This window comes from Berghia stephanieae, chromosome 4, assembly GCF_034508935.2.
Source record: "Berghia stephanieae isolate SIO BIC M18660-M18661 chromosome 4, UCSD_Bste_1.3, whole genome shotgun sequence".
Lineage (NCBI taxonomy): Eukaryota > Metazoa > Mollusca > Gastropoda > Nudibranchia > Aeolidiidae > Berghia > Berghia stephanieae.
This window is the reverse complement of record NC_088363.1, coordinates 12,861,485-12,880,174: the sequence shown is the minus strand read 5'-3', so window position 1 is coordinate 12,880,174 and position 18,690 is coordinate 12,861,485. Positions and strand designations below refer to the sequence as shown.

Genomic DNA, 18,690 nt, shown 5'->3' with positions numbered 1-18,690 from the left:
ACCCTTTTAACTTTTATAGTTGTTTGTATAATTTAGGGGAAAACCCAATCACTAACATGCTGTCTAAAAATAATAACAATGAGCTGAGTAACGTCAACATCGTTCTTTCTATAAGTAATACCACATTACTGATAAAAATGCCGACTTAACGAACATTATTAAAACGGGAAATGAAGACATATTATGGCGCCATGTCATGCAGACTTAACACAGCTGATCATTTTTTTAACGGAAAAAAAAAAACAACAACAACAACAAAAGAAAACAACAACAAAACAACAACCAGCCCCTCCACACCTTTTTCCTCAAATATTTCAAATTTCACCCACAATATTATGTGCTGTCTACCGTTTCTTTCAATGATCTTATCTGACTTGAAATTTTGGAACCAAAGTGAAATCAACTTACTAGTACCTAATAGGTAGATTTTGAAAAAAAAATTAAAAAATTCAGTACTATTCCCGAAAAACGATGTTACATTATCCGAAAAGGAATGTGAAAAAAATCCACTTTTTACCGAATTAGTCCTCAAAGAAATAGTCTGTAAATTAAATGACAATATAGCAGTAAACCACACGGCAGCGTGTCTTCCCCAAGAATGTAACACTTGTTAACAAGAGATGATTTCATATCGTATAAACCACACTACAGTGTGTCCACCTTAATACTATAACATTAACACTTGTTAACAAGAGATGATTTCATATCGTATAAACCACACTACAGTGTGTCCACCTTAATACTATAACATTAACACTTGTTAACAAGAGATGATTTCATATCGTATAAACCACACTACAGTATGTCCACCTTAATACTATAACATTAACACTTGTTAACAAGAGATGATTTCATATCGTATAAACCACACACAGTGTGTCCACCTTAATACTATAACTTGTTAACAATAGATGATTTCATATCGTATAAACCATAATACAGTGCGTCCACCTTAATACTATAACATTAACACTTGTTAACAAGAGATGATTTCATATCGTATAAACCATAATACAGTGCGTCCACCTTAAACACATTAACACTTGTTAACAAGAGATGATTTCATATCGTATAAACCACACACAGTGTGTCCACCTTAATACTATAACTTGTTAACAATAGATGATTTCATATCGTATAAACCACAATACAGTGCGTCCACCTTAAACACATTAACACTTGTTAACAAAAGATGATTTCATATCGTATAAACCACACACAACGCGTCCACCTTAATACTATAACATTAACACTTGTCAACAAGAGATGATTTCATGTCGTATAAACCACAATACAGCGCGTCCACCTTAATACAGTAACTTGTTAACAAAAGATGATTTCATATCGTATAAACTACAATACAGTGCGTCCACCTTAAAGTTTAATACAGTAACTTGTTAACAAAAGATGATTTCATGTCGTATAAACCACACTACAGTGCGTCCACCTTAATACAGTAACTTGTTAACAAAAGATGATTTCATATCGTATAAACTACAATACAGTGCGTCCACCTTAAAGTTTAATACAGTAACTTGTTAACAAAAGATGATTTCATGTCGTATAAACCACACTACAGTGCGTCCACCTTAATACAGTAACTTGTTAACAAAAGATGATTTCATGTCGTATAATGAAATGTGACCATTCGTCTCATGGCAGTTTTGATGCAATCGGTCACTGACGTATTAATAAGAAATCGGCGTTATCCTACGTAAACATATTTACCAGGTCTGATCACCGAAAGCAATTAAGGGCCCGATTTAACATTGTTGTAATGGACAAACTTTGCGTTGGTTTGAGAGTATTTCCGTTACAACAACAATGTGCCAAGAACAATTTGGATTATCAGACCTGCCAATAAGTATACGTCGGCATTAACCCTTCAAAGACGGTTTTCCATTTTTATTCTAACCCATTAAGATGTGCTGTTTTCACCCAGCCAGCAACATCAATTTCAGCGATGCGAATCTGTCCTTAAAACTCGCTTGATGAAAACGGTTAAGTATGAATAGATGTATAACAATTGTACAAGTATACGTTTAACGATGACTTCGTCCTCGCTATGAAATAGTTACTATCTAACGACAATCATAATTACATGTAATATGGTAACAGCTAATGCATGCATGTCGGGATTGTTCTTATGCAAATTAATTTGTATCCACATCATAGCGAGTCGACCACAACTATAACTGTAAAGTAATTATGGCCTGCGGTCATCACCGGTAAATAGTACAGTGGAATCCTGGTAAAACCAACACCCACCACCAGAAAGATTCGTTGACTTTTAAGCAAAGGTTGACTTTATCAATGAAACACGCTTAAGTCTAGAACAAACAAAAATTGGGACCAACAAAAGGTGTTGACTTAAAGAAGAAGTTGACTTTAAGAGTGTTGATCTAATGCGGATTTCACTGTGATCCCAATCAGTTACAAAACAATTCTTTTTTTTCCCCCCTTTTCTCTCCTTCACCCCCCCCCCCCCCCTCCACTCATTTTGGCCAGAAAACGTCTACTTCAAATATCCTCCGATTAAGACGACACTCATTTTGTCAAAATGTCCTAAAACCAAAGACTTCTAATCAGTCTCAGGTTTGAAACTTTGTGACAGGTTGTGGACCATATTGATCTATCGATATATTTTTGAAGTAGGAATGTCCAAGATTTCTGACCAAAGTAAAATAAAAAATATTTTTAAAAGAGGGGAAAAAAGGAGAAAAAGTTTGATCAGAGTTCAAGGTCATTGATTGAAGTTGTCTGTAGATCATGACTACTACAACGGATTGCACATATTATACATAATAATTAGGTCAGAGTTCAAGGTCATTGATTGAAGCAAGTTGTCTGTAGATCATGACTACTACAACGGATTGCATATATTATACATAATAATTAGGTCAGAGTTCAAGGTCATTGATTGAAGCAAGTTGTCTGTAGATCATGACTACTACAACGGATTGCACATATTATACATAATAATTAGGTCACGTGGTCATTCACGATATCCCAAACTTTTATAGGCTCATTGTTGTACTGTAAATACTCTCAAACCTAGGTAATATAAAATATTGTCCATTACAACAATGTTAAATCAAGTGCACTAATACGTTTGGTTATCAGACCTGCTAATAACTGCACTGGGGGGGGGGGGATAACACTTTTTTTAAAGGTAATATAGACAATACAATTAAAGTAGAAAAAAAAAACTAAAATCAAAAAACGATAGGTAGATGATATTATTCATGGTAAAATTAAAACCTGTATGAACGAGAATACACAATACACCCGAGATGCTGTTTGAATCTCAATGTCATTTAGTCGGCCTATGTGTTGTAACCTGGATTACAATGAGGTGGATTACAAAGGAAGAGATGCACTATGGAATGGAAAAAAACAACAAACAAACAAACAAACAAACAAACAAACAAAATGCAAGCATGCAAAATAAATGCAAGACCAATACTGCCGAACTCTGGAAAAACACACTTTAAAAATTTGGCCAGAAAAATCGTCCTTCAAATATCGATCGATTTAAATGACTCTCATCTAGGCAAAAACCCTCACACCCGGAACTTCGCCGAAGAGTTGTTTTGCCAAGATGAGAGTCATTTAAATCGATCGATATTTGAAGGACGAGTTTTCTGGCCAATTTTTTAAATACGTGTTTTTCCAGAATACGACAGAACACCAAATACAGTGGCAAACCCGGAATTCAAAAGTAATAAAAATGCAAGAACGGCAAGACCGGAAAACGAAAGTAGGGATTAATAATGTTAAAATGTTACAACAGCAAGGCGAGCGAACGAAAAGAGAAATGTAGGGATTTTGGGAAGGGTTTAGAGGAAAAGGATGGAAATAAATGAAATAAATGAACACCAAATACAAGAACCCAACAACCCATGCCGAATACAAAACCCACACTGGACAGTTGGAACTCGATTGTTTACAAATAATAATCATTAATCATACAATCTAAAATTAGACTCGATTAAAACAACAACAACAACAACAAAAAAACCCACGAAAATAGAAGCTTAGACACAACTAAATTTACAGTTTGTTTTTCTTTCATTACAAAAAGTGACTGTCAGTATTGTTTGATTATTAACAAAACTCCCAAAAAAACTTTTTAAATGAATGTAAAAACAAAACAAAACAAACAAAAAAAACAAAAAAAAAACAGCGATTCTTAATTTTACGACAAAAATGTAATGAAAATGTTGCTGCTTGAAGCTCGAAGCAATAAATAACGATAATCAAAATGGAATGGAAGCTTCAATTGAATTAACGAAGACAAATAACCAGGACGTTTTGGATTTCCCCTTTGTCAAGAAAACACTATGAATGAAACACTAAAGACAAAACAAAAAAAACATGTTTTTCTTGAGTGTTTCATTCATCTTATTTTATTGAGGGGGTAACAGGAAACATCCACATGATCTGTCCTCGTTAATTCAATTCAAGCCATGCTTCCATTTGTCTATCTTTATTTACAACAACAAAACATATGACAAAAAACCTCCAGAGTGTTGGTTGTAGAAGCTAAAGCTGATTATTATTTTTAAAGTTATAATTATAGGGAAAAAAAAAGAACAACAAGACTGGCGTGCTCTGGAAAAACACATATTTAGAAATTTGTCCAGAAAACTCGTCCTTCAAATAATAAGACGAGGGTCATTTAATTTAAATCGATCGATATTTGAAGGACGAGTTTTCTGACCAAATTTTTGTAAATAATATTATGTGTTTTTCCAGAGTACGACAGAAGAGAGGGCGTGTTTCCGTCTCAGACTTTCTGACTTACATCCCCTTGGTGGACGCTGTAGAACATGTTGGACGTTGGCGATAAAATCTCAAAGTCTTCCAGACACGAGTCTTGTCGCTAGTATGGAGGATGAGGAAGTGGGGGAGGGAGGGATGGTGGAGGAGGAGGAGGAGGGTTTGAAATGGTTTAAATTGGACACCCTACTATAATGTTTTGTTAGAGATGAGGATTGTATCTAAGACCTATTTATATCCTCATTTAAAGTCAAAGTAACAAGAGACGAGGATTGTATCTAAGACCTATTTATATCCTCATTTAAAGTCAAAGTAACAAGAGACGAGGATTGTATCTAAGACCTATTTATATCCTCATTTATAGTCAAAGTAACAAGAGATGAGGATTGTATCTAAGACCTATTTATATCCTCATTTAAAGTCAAAGTAACAAGAGATGAGGATTGTATCTAAGACCTATTTATATCCTCATTTAAAGTCAAAGTAACAAGAGATGAGGATTGTACCTAAGACCTATTTATATCCTCATTTATAGTCAAAGTAACAAGAGACGAGGATTGTATCTAAGACCTATTTATATCCTCATTTAAAGTCAAAGTAACAAGAGATGAGGATTGTATCTAAGACCTATTTATATCCTCATTTAAAGTCAAAGTAACAAGAGATGAGGATTGTACCTAAGACCTATTTATATCCTCATTTATAGTCAAAGTAACAAGAGATGAGGATTGTATCTAAGACCTATTTATATCCTCATTTAAAGTCAAAGTAACAAGAGATGAGGATTGTATCTAAGACCTATTTATATCCTCATTTAAAGTCAAAGTAACAAGAGATGAGGATTGTATCTAAGACCTATTTATATCCTCATTTAAAGTCAAAGTAACAAGAGATGAGGATTGTATCTAAGACCTATTTATATCCTCATTTAAAGTCAAAGTAACAAGAGATGAGGATTGTATCTAAGACCTATTTATATCCTCATTTAAAGTCAAAGTAACAAGAGATGAGGATTGTATCTAAGACCTATTTATATCCTCATTTATAGTCAAAGTAACAAGAGATGAGGATTGTATCTAAGACCTATTTATATCCTCATTTATAGTCAAAGTAACAAGAGATGAGGATTGTATCTAAGACCTATTTATATCCTCATTTATAGTCAAAGTAAATTAACATTCTAACCCCCACAGGCGATGGCAAGCGCAAACAGTTTTGAGGAGTGTTTTGAACAGAAATGAATAAGACAGCTTCATTAAAAAAAAATAATAATAATAGAAAGAACGAAATATGTAGCATGGAATGTTTTAGGCTCAAAACCCCTCTTCAGCAACAAAAACCATAAAAAACACTAATGCAATTTGTAGGACTATTATATAATGATATAGTCCAGATTTAGAGTTTTAGTCTGTTCCTTGATTTGATTTTCTAGTCTGAAAACGCAATCCTGGAACACCCAACGGTTATTTTCATACATCTAAGCAGTCAATTTTTTTTTTCTTTTTAAATATTTCTCCAGATTGTCAAATCGGGACAGTCCCGAATTTATCTGGACAGTTGGCCATTATGTCTATCACGGACTCTCACTGACGTTTTATTGGAGACCATTGACAATTAAGACAGGATATGAGGAAGCAATGATATAACACGGGAAGGCCAGGAGTGGTTTTGGTGACGATTACACTGTTGATAAAGAGCATTACATCATAATATGATCATCATATGGAGGTATCAGAGAGAGTGGTGAGGGGTGGAGGAAAGAGGAGGGGCCGATGGTTGGAAGGAAACGTTGTAGTGACGTCTGATGACTACCCCCCCCCCCCCAAAAAAAAAAAAATAAGTGGCCACCCCCATCCCGTTTTTTCCCCTGAGATCAAAATGAACTCTTGAGTCATTGGCTAATAGAATTAATAGCATTTTGTGTAGTGTAAGAATTATTGTGGTTTGTTGCTCTTTGGATTTCTTTTCTTTCCCCCTTTTTTTAAAAGGGGGGGGGGGGGTTGAGGGAGGGGGTTTGATAGTAATCTAGCTCGGTATTAAAGATTTGAAACATGCTGGTGTTGATTAAAGTTTGAAACTGTGGTTTTATGGAGAGGGGAGGGGGGGGGGGGGGGGGGGGGGGGGCTCAGATACCTTTTAGCCATTGCCACTAATGGAAGAAGAGTAACTCTGGGAAACATGATTGAAATCGTCCATTCATATTTTGTTGTTGTTGTTGTTGTTGTTGTTGTTGATGCTATTATTGTTGTTCTTGCTGGTGGCGGTTATGGGTGTTTTTGTCAATATCCCCTAATAAGTTTAGGGCCTGTCTATTGCCCTTCTCAGCTTACTTACTAGCAATCAATAACAACAAAGGGGAGACAACTCGAATATTTCATTTTCTGTCGTCAATAAAAGGAAAAAATGTCCCTGAAATTTTTAGTTGTTACTGTGTTAAACAGTCAGTGTAAACCAAATGTAATAATATGTTATTTTGTCATGAGGCGTCACTCCAACCGTTTGAATTAGAAAAATATTTGGTGACCCATCACATCAACATGGTATTGCTCTGGACTGAACTAAAAGAAAACAAAAATTATTTATAATGTCAAATGTAAAGTCATGGACTTTGCAAGGTCCCAGGTTTGAGAGCTGTTGCCACGACGGAGGGTCATTGTATATTTTAACGTAATTTTATTCATATAACTTTTATTTTAAATTCTAAATTTTAAGCATCATGTGCTCACGGGGCTAAAACAACACCATTTTGAGATGACGGGTCACGTTAAATCATCTATAAATATAACATATTATAATTATTACGATGAAGAAAAAAAAAATTTCTCTCTTTGTAGCAGTTCTAACCCAATACGAGAAGACAATAACACCACACTTCAAAATGAAAAGTGCATTTGGGAGAAAAAAAATAATAATAATCAGTGCGATCACTCTCTGCGATTAATACAAATAGCATTCCCCAACTTCTAATAAAATTAATAAAAATAGTTTGTATAGCATTAAATGTTAATCATGTCAAGTTCCTGCTTCATAGAAATTGTACTGGTTTGTTTTAAGACTGAAATTATTGTAGAATCTTTGATAAATTTAAGAGGATTTTTCGCTGCTAAATTTTTGTAACAAATTCAATAATTGACAAGTAAACAACCAAAATCTACTCGATGACAAATTGTATCAATGAATTATGGAACAAACCAGCCGTTTAAGTATTGCCGAGGTGAGAGTTGTCAGATTGTATAATTCATGTCTTTGTATAGTTGGATTTATTACATATCAAACTACAATGGTATATTGGTGGGATATAATTTATAATGTTGACAGTGAATAAGCATGACAAAATCTTATCATCATGTTCTATCGTGGCTCTTTGGCTTTTTATTTTACTGCCTTTTCTTTTTACTTACATTATTTTATAGTTTTGACGGTAAAATTAAATCATAAAAATAAATTGGCATGTGTGAATCATTAGTGGTGAGGTGTCTCCATTGAGTTTTTTTATCTAACCAAATTTCTGCTTGCGATATGTAAAAACTGCAACAAAATTCAAGGAAATGTTTTAAACTAAAATAGTTCCAAAAAATATTTAAAATTTGAATATAGAGTTTCCAAAATTAGTTAGTTCTACAAAAGCCTGGTTAAAGTATGTAAAGGTATTCATTCAATTTTCAAACTTTGACCATTCAGTACTCGTGTTAATTCATGAAAATATAAATCAATGGACGTTATACTCCGTCTATCAATGTATGAGAAAAACTTATTTAACCAGTTGACTGACGCACTCTGGAAAAACATGGATTAAAAAATTTGGCCAGAAAACTGGTCCTTCAAATATTGATCCATTTAAATGACCTTAATCTTGGCAAATACTTTCAAAACTGGGACTTTGCTGGGTCTTTAATATAGTCTCAGGTTTGCGAGATTTTTTTACAAGAAATCAATCGATATTTAAAGGACGAGTTTTTTGGCCAAATTTTTAAATCCATGTTTTTTTCCAGAGCATAGCAGTGAACTGGTTAAACTGTACAATCTTTTCCTACCTCTACGGCGTCCTCATCATCTTCAGCAGACAGACCAGCTGGGCTAGGAGGTGAATTCCTGTTGTCTCCGTCCTTTTGATCGCCGTAGAATGTTTGAATCACCTGGTCTAGGGTTGTGGAGATCAAGCTGTTTTGACCGGCGTATGTCTTCAACATGGTTGCAAAACTCTCGCCTGGTGACATAATTATCTGTCATTATTTTGGGTTGAGTCACAAATATTAGCTAGATGATAAGTATAAAGTATTTAACCCTTAAAAAGCGACATTGAACGCCTCTCAAACCTTGCATTTTAAGGGTTAAAGCTTCATAATGCTTTCAAAATGTGCTAAAAATAGAGAAATTAGATAAAAAATATGGAAAGACAAAACTGGCTAGAGGAGGCCAAAATTAACACTGATGATGATGATGAATGATGATGTTGATGATGATGATGATGATGAACGATGATGATGATGAACGATGGTGATGATGTTGATGATGATGATGATGATGATGATGATGATGATGATGAAGAACGATGATGATGATGATGATGATGATGTTGACGATGTTGATTTTTCTGAAATAGTTTAAAACAAATATGAAAACTCTGAAAAAATACTAAAAAGTAAGGACAATTTCTCAATAAACTTAGGAGCATAGACAGGTGATTATAGACAGGTGATTATAGACAGGTGATTCACAAATTAAAAAAGGAAAGCATTTTTAAAAGTGCATGAAACAGTCGATTTCTTACCTCTTGTCTTCTCCCTAAGTTTGTTATTTTTTTCTTTAGGACTTGAGTCAATCTCCGAAGACCATCCCATCATGCCACTGAGACTGTTGCCATAGTTACCAGACATGGGGGAGGAATTCTCCTCGTCCTCCTGAAGAACTGCAGCGGTTGCCAAATTCTCTCCTTCAATGTCCAATCCGTCATTGCTTTCATCTTTATTTCTATCCCTGTCCTTTTTATCATCATCGACAGCGGCTTCCAATTCTGTCTTTGCTGTTCCATAAATTTCCAATGCAGACTCTTCAACATTGTCATGTACAGCAGATCTAAAAATAGAATCTTTGTCTTCTGAATCTGTGATTGCTTCATCTTTCTTCTCTGCCTTGACATAAACGTCTTTATATTGTGGGGTAGACGCTGCAGCACCGAGGGAAATCCCTGAATCTCTCTCAACATTTTTTGAATTATCTCCCTTTCCATCCTTCCCTCTATTCTCCTCAACGTTTTGAACATTTGCGACAGGTTTCAAGTCTTCAAAAGCTTCATCGTAACTCATGCCCATCCTCTGCTCCTCCCGTTTTGCCCTCTCTCTGTCCGCTTGTTCATCAATTTCTCCGAGAACTTTTCTCAAAATGGCTTCCTGTTCCAGAGGGTCGAGTTTAATGGGAGGCAGTGTGGCACAGATCTCTTCGTAACCCCTAAAAGTCGCTCCTCTATGTTTGGTGTCCCTTGGAGGATTGGCCAATTTCAAATCCTTCTCATCGTTCTTGACGTTGAGATCCTTGGATTTTGTTTCAACGTCCTCTGGGGCTGTATTAGTGTCAGTGACACCCTCCATACCTTCTGAGTTACTAATTGAAGGTCTTGGACTGTCGTATAAACTGTGGATGGTGGAGGAATGAGTTGAAATATTTGTCAGACTCCTGGAAGACGTTGGGGAAACCGTCTTCAAGTCGTCTTCATTGACACGACGACTCCTCGGACGAGGTGGGCTCATTGCAATTTCCAAGTCAAAAAACGGAGAAGAATCTTCAATGATGACAGAAGATGCTTTAGAACCTCGACGGTTTTGGTCTTCAATTTGCAAGTCTGATAAACTTGAAATCGATTGAATGTCTGGATCCTGGAAGAAATTTGAAATAGTATTTTTTGTTTGAGTCCTTTTTTCTTGCGAAGACGATGGACTCGCCATTTCTCTATCTGCTCTTGGATAAAGAGCTGGTGATATGACACTGCCATTAGATTCCCTGTCCCAAGGCTTAGAGATGGTGTTGTTTTGCGCGGTGGTTGAGCCAGGATCTGGACAGGAGATGTGAGAGGAGGTTGACCCCTCAGAGGTCACGGAATGAGGAGCACCGGATCCACAACCACTTCCGCTACCACCTGCTCCCATCTTGGCCAACGTGAAACGACGGATTTCCTCCACGTCTTGGATGGTGGAAAACATGGGCTGAGAATCCATTCCCCGCTGACTTGTCTTGTCAGAGGAATTGGAGTCTGTTGTTGTGTTCTTGATGACGACAATGGGTTCATCAGCCTTGGATTGGTTCGTCTCAGTCTCTATTGGAGAAAAATCAGGATTATACATTGAAGGCTTATAAACTGAAATATATAAATAAATTATAAAACGAGAGCATTTATATCACGCGATATCCACTAAATGTGCTCAAAGCGCTTTACAATGGTCCCTTTTTTTTCGCTGTTAAAGGCCAGGTACTCATTTTACACCTGGGTATGGTGAGAGAATGTGAGAAAAGAGCCTTTTCAAAGGACTCAACTATGCACCAAGTGAGGTTTGAATCCAGGAACTTCAGATCCGAAAACAAGTGTCATACCACAAGACCACATTGCCGCACAAGTTAATAGTAAATAGAAACATTTAAGCGCCACATTGCATTCTAATTGACTTCTGAAGCTTAACATAATTTAAAACGCTTCATTTATATTGAATTGCACAACAGCAAAGTCCAATATAAATCAATACATTTCACACGACAAAAGACCAAGCCATTAATCTATCCATCCCACCCCTAACCCATCTCGCCTCATTAATAATGCCGTTATACAAATCTAATAATAGATAATACCCTTTCATTTTCTCATATCAAATTTAAGCAACTGGTCGAATGTTTAAATAAATAAATATAAATAAATAATGAATTTATATAGTGATTAAACATCCATATTAATCGTGCCCTGCAGCGATTTATATAATAGAAACTGGAAACAAATACTAATCACCACAAGACATAATAAGCATGAATACAGAAACAAAATCTAAGCAACATCTATATCATAAAAAATTAGCCTTATGGAACAACTCAATTTTCCGACATTTCCTGAAAGATAATAAATTTACAAAGGACTTTGTCCGAGAACTGAATGCGTTCCATAGGCGTGGAGCAGGACTTTGTCCGAGAACTGAGTGCGTTCCATAGGCGTGGAGCAGGACTTTGTCCGAGAACTGAGTGCGTTCCATAGCGTGGAGCAGGACTTGGTCAGAAACTGAGTGCGTTCCATAGGCGTGGAGCAGGAACTTTGTCCGAGACTGAGTGCGTACATAGGCGTGGAGCAGGACTTTGTCCGAGAACTGAGTGCATTCCATAGGCGTGGAGCAGGACTTTGTCCGAGAACTGAGTGCGTTCCATAGGCGTGGAGCAGGACTTGGTCCGAGAACTGAGTGCGTTCCATAGGCGTGGAGCAGGACTTGTCCGAGAACTGAGTGCGTTCCATAGGCGTGGAGCAGGACTTTGTCCGAGAACTGAGTGCGTTCCATAGGCGTGGAGCAGGACTTTGTCCGAGAACTGAGTGCGTTCCATAGGCGTGGAGCAGGACTTTGTCCGAGGACTAAGTGCGTTCCATAGGCGTGGAGCAGGACTTGTCCGAGAACTGAGTGCGTTCCAATAGGCGTGGAGCAGGACTTTGTCCGAGAACTGAGTGCGTTCCATAGGCGTGGAGCAGGACTTTGTCCGAGAACTGAGTGCGTTCCATAGGCGTGGAGCAGGACTTTGTCCGAGAACTGAGTGCGTTCCATAGGCGTGGAGCAGGACTTTGTCCGAGAACTGAAGTGCGTTCCATAGGCGTGGAGCAGGACTTTGTCCGAGAACTGAGTGCGTTCCATAGGCGTGGAGCAGGACTTTGTCCGAGAACTGAGTGCGTTCCATAGGCGTGGAGCAGGACTTTGTCCGAGAACTGAGTGCGTTCCATAGGCGTGGAGCAGGACTTTGTCCGAGAACTGAGTGCGTTCCATAGGCGTGGAGCAGGACTTTGTCCGAGAACTGAGTGCGTTCCATAGGCGTGGAGCAATGAATGAAAAGGTTTTTTTTATCAAAAGTGGATTTTGAGGTGGAAACCTTCAGGAGTTGGGACTGAGATGATCTTAAGTTTCGATTGGGTTCATATTTTTTTTTAGTTCCTGCAAATATTCAGGTGCCAATCCATCCAGACATCTAAAAACATAGCACAATATTTTAAATTCTATCCTATACTTAACAGGAAGCCAGTGCAATTCCTGGAGAACTGATGTTATAGATCTCTTTTTTTTTCGTTAATTTTATAAGTCTAGCCGCTTTATTGAGAATTTTTTGTAGTTGATGAATTAATCTACTTTGACAGCCAATGAGAAGGGAATTGCAATAATCTAATCTGCTAGTAATAAACGAATTAACAAGTATCTTTGTAATATCTTCATCAATATAATGTCTGATTCTTCCAAATTTCTAATGTGATATATACAACTTTGAGAAATCTTTTTTGAGAGTTGATACCTATTACCAAAAATTATTATTTCTGTCATCATTTAATTTCAAAATATTCTTTCATTTATAAATTTTTACAAACCTTCATAACAGTAAGAATTTTCATAAAGAACTAAAAAGCATATAGTAGAAATAACATAATTCTAAATAAAATTAATTTCAGAAAGATTTCGCCTTGAACACTGTTAAAATTCACTCCTAGTGAAGAATAAGGCATGTCATGGTTACGTGTTGCTGTGCTTTTTTATTGATGGTAATACATGTTATGATTCAACAATGGAATGGAATCACTCTAATTTCCATATATTCAATGACTGAATGATTTAACGGTGGAATTATATCAGTCATAAAGAAAATCGTGATGGAAGAGTAAGTAAAGCAAATAAAATGAAAGACTTGTACAAAATCTTCTGTCGATTCGATTAGCAAACAAGGGTCACCCCAATCTGTTTGAACAATAATTTTTTTTAAAAACTAAACAAAATAAGAAAACCAAACAAGATTTACAACATTTTATTCTTACCAATAGCGATAGGTGGGTCTGTGTTGGTTTTTGACACGGCAGGGTGTGGAATGTGTCGTGAGTCCAGCAACCCGGCTAGCTGTAGAGATGTGTTGTTCCAGGCATTGAGCACACTCGAATTGAAAGACAACTGGAAACTCAAACTCATCAATCCTGTTTTGACAAAAGATGAAAAAATTAAAAATTTAATACAGCTTTTGAACTCTTTGAGCTTGAGCTCTTTTTTTATATAGCGCAACTTCCTCTAAGCATGCTCAAAGCGCTTTACAAAGGGTCCCTGACCAACAGCAACATGTAACATATAGAACAAGACATGACGCCTGTTCGGCGATATTACAATTTTTCCGACCGAGGCAACAGTCAGAGGTACACCTATTTTACACCTAAGCACGGTGAGAGAATGTAAGTAAAAAGTCTTTTCCAAGAGCTCAACTATGCACCGAGTGAGGTTCGAACCCAAGACCTTCCGATCCAAAAGGGAGTGTCCTACCACAAGACCACATAGCCGCACAATAATAATAATAATGGATGGCAATTATAATGTCCAGTTCAGAGACAGGACCGCGTGGATGTAAAGAGACCTTTATTATAAACAACTGGAATACAATGTGTAAAGTCTGGAATATGAGAACCAATTAATCCCATCCGTACCAACCACAAGAAAATCGTCTCATTCATTACGATAGATACAGTCGTACTTTTTCTAAATTTTGTTTCATTATAATTTCTTTTTACATCACAAAATATAAAGAAAATTTTTTATTATAGTTATAAAAATTTAACATTGTGTTATAGAGCTTGTTTTGCTGAAGAAAAAATTCATGTATAGAAAGGACTCACTGCTTTTGTGTTTGAGTGAGAAAAAAATTCTATTTTTGTGTTGATTGATGATAATTTTTGAGGGAAATCCCTGAAAATGGCGAGTAAGGAGAGTATTAAAACAAAAACAAAAAATACATAATGCAGATATTTCACTCTTGTAAAGAAAAAGGAATAAAGTTGTTTTTTTTAAAATAATGGCTAGTAAAATATTCATTTTTTTATGTTTACCTGTCAAGAAGTTTTTCAATATTCCAGGTTGTTCGTGATCTCGTAGATATGAATGGGAATGGTAGTAATAGCTGTTGTTGGATCAAATTAGAATTGTAAAAAGTAGTCATTTTATGATTATAAAATATTTATTTTAAAAAAATTTTTTTTTTAAAAACTTGAGCGTTGATATAGTGCAATATCCACTAAATGAACTCAAATCCCATTACAGGGGCTCCCAAGGCAACAGCAACACTGGACATGTAGGATAGGACATGATGTCTGTAAGGGCTGTAACAAGACAGATACTCATTTTACACATGAGTACAGTGAGAGAATGTGAGTAAAAACTTTTTTCCAAGGACTCAACTATGCACCACTAAGAGCAGGACTTGAACCATAGACCTACCCACTCAAGTGTCAAACCATAAAAGCACTGAACTAGCTTGTAATCATGAGATGGTGACCAAAAAAAACAAAAAATGACTTTAATAAAATATCATTGAATAAAAGAGATGGAAAAACAAAAATAAATAAGTACTCGATATCAAAGTAATATTAGCAAATATAAACAAAATTTATAAAAGGTTAAATCAACAATAATGAATTATAAATAATGAATTAAATAAACAATTATAAAAACAAAAAATATTATAAATTAATTATTAACAGACATGTTATTATGAATTAAATAAATAAATGAATGAATGAATGAATGAATGAATGAATGAATGAATGAATGAAGATGAATGAATGAAGGAAGGAATGAATGAAGAATGAATGAATGAAGAATGAATGAATAATGAATGAATGAATGAATGAATGAATGAATGAATGAATGAATGAATGAATGAAGAATGAATGAAGAATGAATGAATGAATGAATGAATGAATGAATGAATGAATGAATGAAGAATGAATGAATGAAGAATGAATGAATGAATGAATGAATGAATGAATGAAGAATGAATGAATGAATGAATGAATAAAATGAATGAAGAATGAATGAATGAAGGAATGAATGAATGAATGAATGAATGAATGAATGAATGAATGAATGAATGAATGAAGGAATGAATGAATGAATGAATGAATGAATGAAGGAATGAATGAATGAATGAACGAATGAATGAAGGAATGAACGAATGAATGAAGGAATGAATGAATGAATGAAGGAATGAATGAATGAATGAATGAATGAAGGAATGAATGAATGAAGGAATGAATGAAGGAATGAATGAATGAATGAATGAATGAATGAATGAAGGAATGAATGAATGAATGAATGAATGAATGAATGAATGAATGAATGAATGAATGAATGAATGAATGAATGAATGAATGAATGAATGAATGAAGGAATGAATGAATGAATGAATGAAGGAATGAATGAATGAATGAATGAAGGAATGAATGAATGAATGAATGAAGGAATGAAGAATGAGAATGAATGAAGGAATGAAGATGAATGAATGAATGAATGAATGAATGAATGAATGAATGAATGAATGAATGAATGAAGGAATGAATGAATGAATGAATGAATGAAGGAATGAATGAATGAATGAATGAATGAATGAATGAATGAATGAATGAATGAAGGAAGGAATGAATGAATGAATGAATGAATGAAGGAATGAATGAATGAATGAATGAAGGAATGAATGAATGAATGAATGAATGAAGGAATGAATGAATGAATGAATGAATGAATGAATGAATGAATGAATAAGTAAATAAATGAATAAAGGACCTGAAATGGACTTACGTCAAAAGTTTGTGATCCACAATCATCGAGTGGAGATAACTCTCCATCAATCCATCATTGAGGGCGATCCGTATCCAGGCCTGGGAATGGAGACAAAGTAGGCGTGAAATAAGGCAAGCAGAATGGACGCACATTAACAATGTTATAGAAAAAGGACTTGAAACAGACAATACCAAGCCATTTTGGAACTACATAAAAATCAAGAAAAACGATTCCATTGGTGTAGCCCCATTGAAAGAAAATGAAACCCTGTACATTGAGGGGAAGGATAAAGCAACGACCCTCTTGGATCAATTTAAATCTGTCTTTACCCCCCATGATCCACACGATACAACCACCCCACCGACATCACAGAAGTGTGACCAATCTCTTACTAATATCAACATAAACACAGTACTAAAGGAGTGTGCTGAGAGTTTGGCCCCCTCATTTTGCATATTCTTCCAAAATTCGGTGGACACGTGTAAATAAATAGACACGAGATTGATGTGTGACCGTCACGTGCTGCTTTTTCTCCACAGTGGACTCCAAGAACCCACTTTGGACTCCAAGAACCTGCCATACACACACTGGCATAACATTTTTATAAAAATAAACCAGAAACCTTTAATATAAAACTTAAAATATTGATGGAGTATGATGACCCATAGTTTGTTATTGATGGAGTATGATGACCCATACTTTGTTATAGATTGAGTATGATGACCCATAGTTTGTTATTGATGGAGTATGATGACCCATAGTTTGTTATTGATTGAGTATGATGACCCATAGTTTGTTATTGATGGAGTATGATGACCCATACTTTGTTATTGATTGAGTATGATGACCCATAGTTTGGTTATAGATTGAGTATGATGACCCATAGTTTGTTATTGATTGAGTATGATGACCCATAGTTTGTTATTGATTGAGTATGATGACCCATAGTTTGTTATTGATTGAGTATGATGACCCATAGTTTGTTATAGATTGAGTATGATGACCCATAGTTTGTTATTGATTGAGTATGATGACCCGTAGTTTGTTATTGATGGAGTATGATGACCCATAGTTTGTTATTGATTGAGTATGATGACCCATAGTTTGTTATTGATTGAGTATGATGACCCATAGTTTGTTATTGATTGAGTATGATGACCCATAGTTTGTTATTGATTGAGTATGATGACCCATAGTTTGTTATTGAGTATGATGACCCATAGTTTGTTATTGATTGAGTATGATGACCCATAGTTTGTTATAGATTGAGTATGATGACCCATAGTTTGTTATTGATTGAGTATGATGACCCGTAGTTTGTTATTGATGGAGTATGATGACCCATAGTTTGTTATTGATTGAGTATGATGACCCATAGTTTGTTATTGATTGAGTATGATGACCCATAGTTTGTTATTGATTGAGTATGATGACCCATAGTTTGTTATTGATTGAGTATGATGACCCATAGTTTGTTATTGATTGAGTATGATGACCCATATTTTGTTATTGATGGAGTATGATGACCCATAGTTTGTTATCGATTGAGTATGATGACCCATAGTTTGTTATTGATTGAGTATGATGACCCATAGTTTGTTATTGATTGAGTATGATGACCCATAGTTTATTATTGATTGAGTATGATGACCCATAGTTTGTTAAAACATTTAAAAATGAAACCCTTGGAATTGTCAGCCTTGAGACTTTTAGATGAATTGTGGGTCATCTTAATTCTTTCCTAAACAATCATTTCCAAAATTTTACTGAAAAATCAAACGGACACAAAACACAAACTGAATTTCAAACTCAAATTTAAAAGCAATCTGTACACACTTTACATGATTTTGTCGAGCAAAACTAACTATTGTAAATAAAACAAAACTTTTTTTCTTCAAATATTGAGATTTATAAAATGAATCTGAATAGGAAAAATGTTGTTTGTATCGAAACGAATATGAAGATTTCCTTATAGTTGGTAAATGGAAGGTTAAATCGACAGTTGAAGAAGACGATTTCTAGTCAAATTTTTTTTAAAAACAAAAACCATGCCTTACCCTGCACAGGCCTATGTCTGTGTTGATTTGGGCCAGACTTC

General features: G+C 35.4%; 1 protein-coding gene across 1 annotated transcript in view; it reads right to left on the bottom strand.

The window, feature by feature from the left end:
* The window catches only part of LOC144970045 (pleckstrin homology domain-containing family M member 1-like), a 59,153-nt gene that overhangs the window by 31,785 nt on the left and 8,678 nt on the right, over nucleotides 1–18,690 (bottom strand). The window contains exons 4-10 of the mRNA XM_078909240.1: nucleotides 18,650–18,690; nucleotides 16,611–16,690; nucleotides 14,864–14,934; nucleotides 13,814–13,966; nucleotides 9,554–11,092; nucleotides 8,817–8,989; nucleotides 4,808–4,885 (exon numbers count right to left, since the gene is read on the bottom strand). The exon at nucleotides 18,650–18,690 is cut by the window's right edge and continues 55 nt beyond it. Coding sequence (XP_078765366.1) covers nucleotides 4,808–4,885; nucleotides 8,817–8,989; nucleotides 9,554–11,092; nucleotides 13,814–13,966; nucleotides 14,864–14,934; nucleotides 16,611–16,690; nucleotides 18,650–18,690 — 2,135 coding nt within the window. The remainder of the gene's footprint in view (nucleotides 1–4,807; nucleotides 4,886–8,816; nucleotides 8,990–9,553; nucleotides 11,093–13,813; nucleotides 13,967–14,863; nucleotides 14,935–16,610; nucleotides 16,691–18,649) is intronic.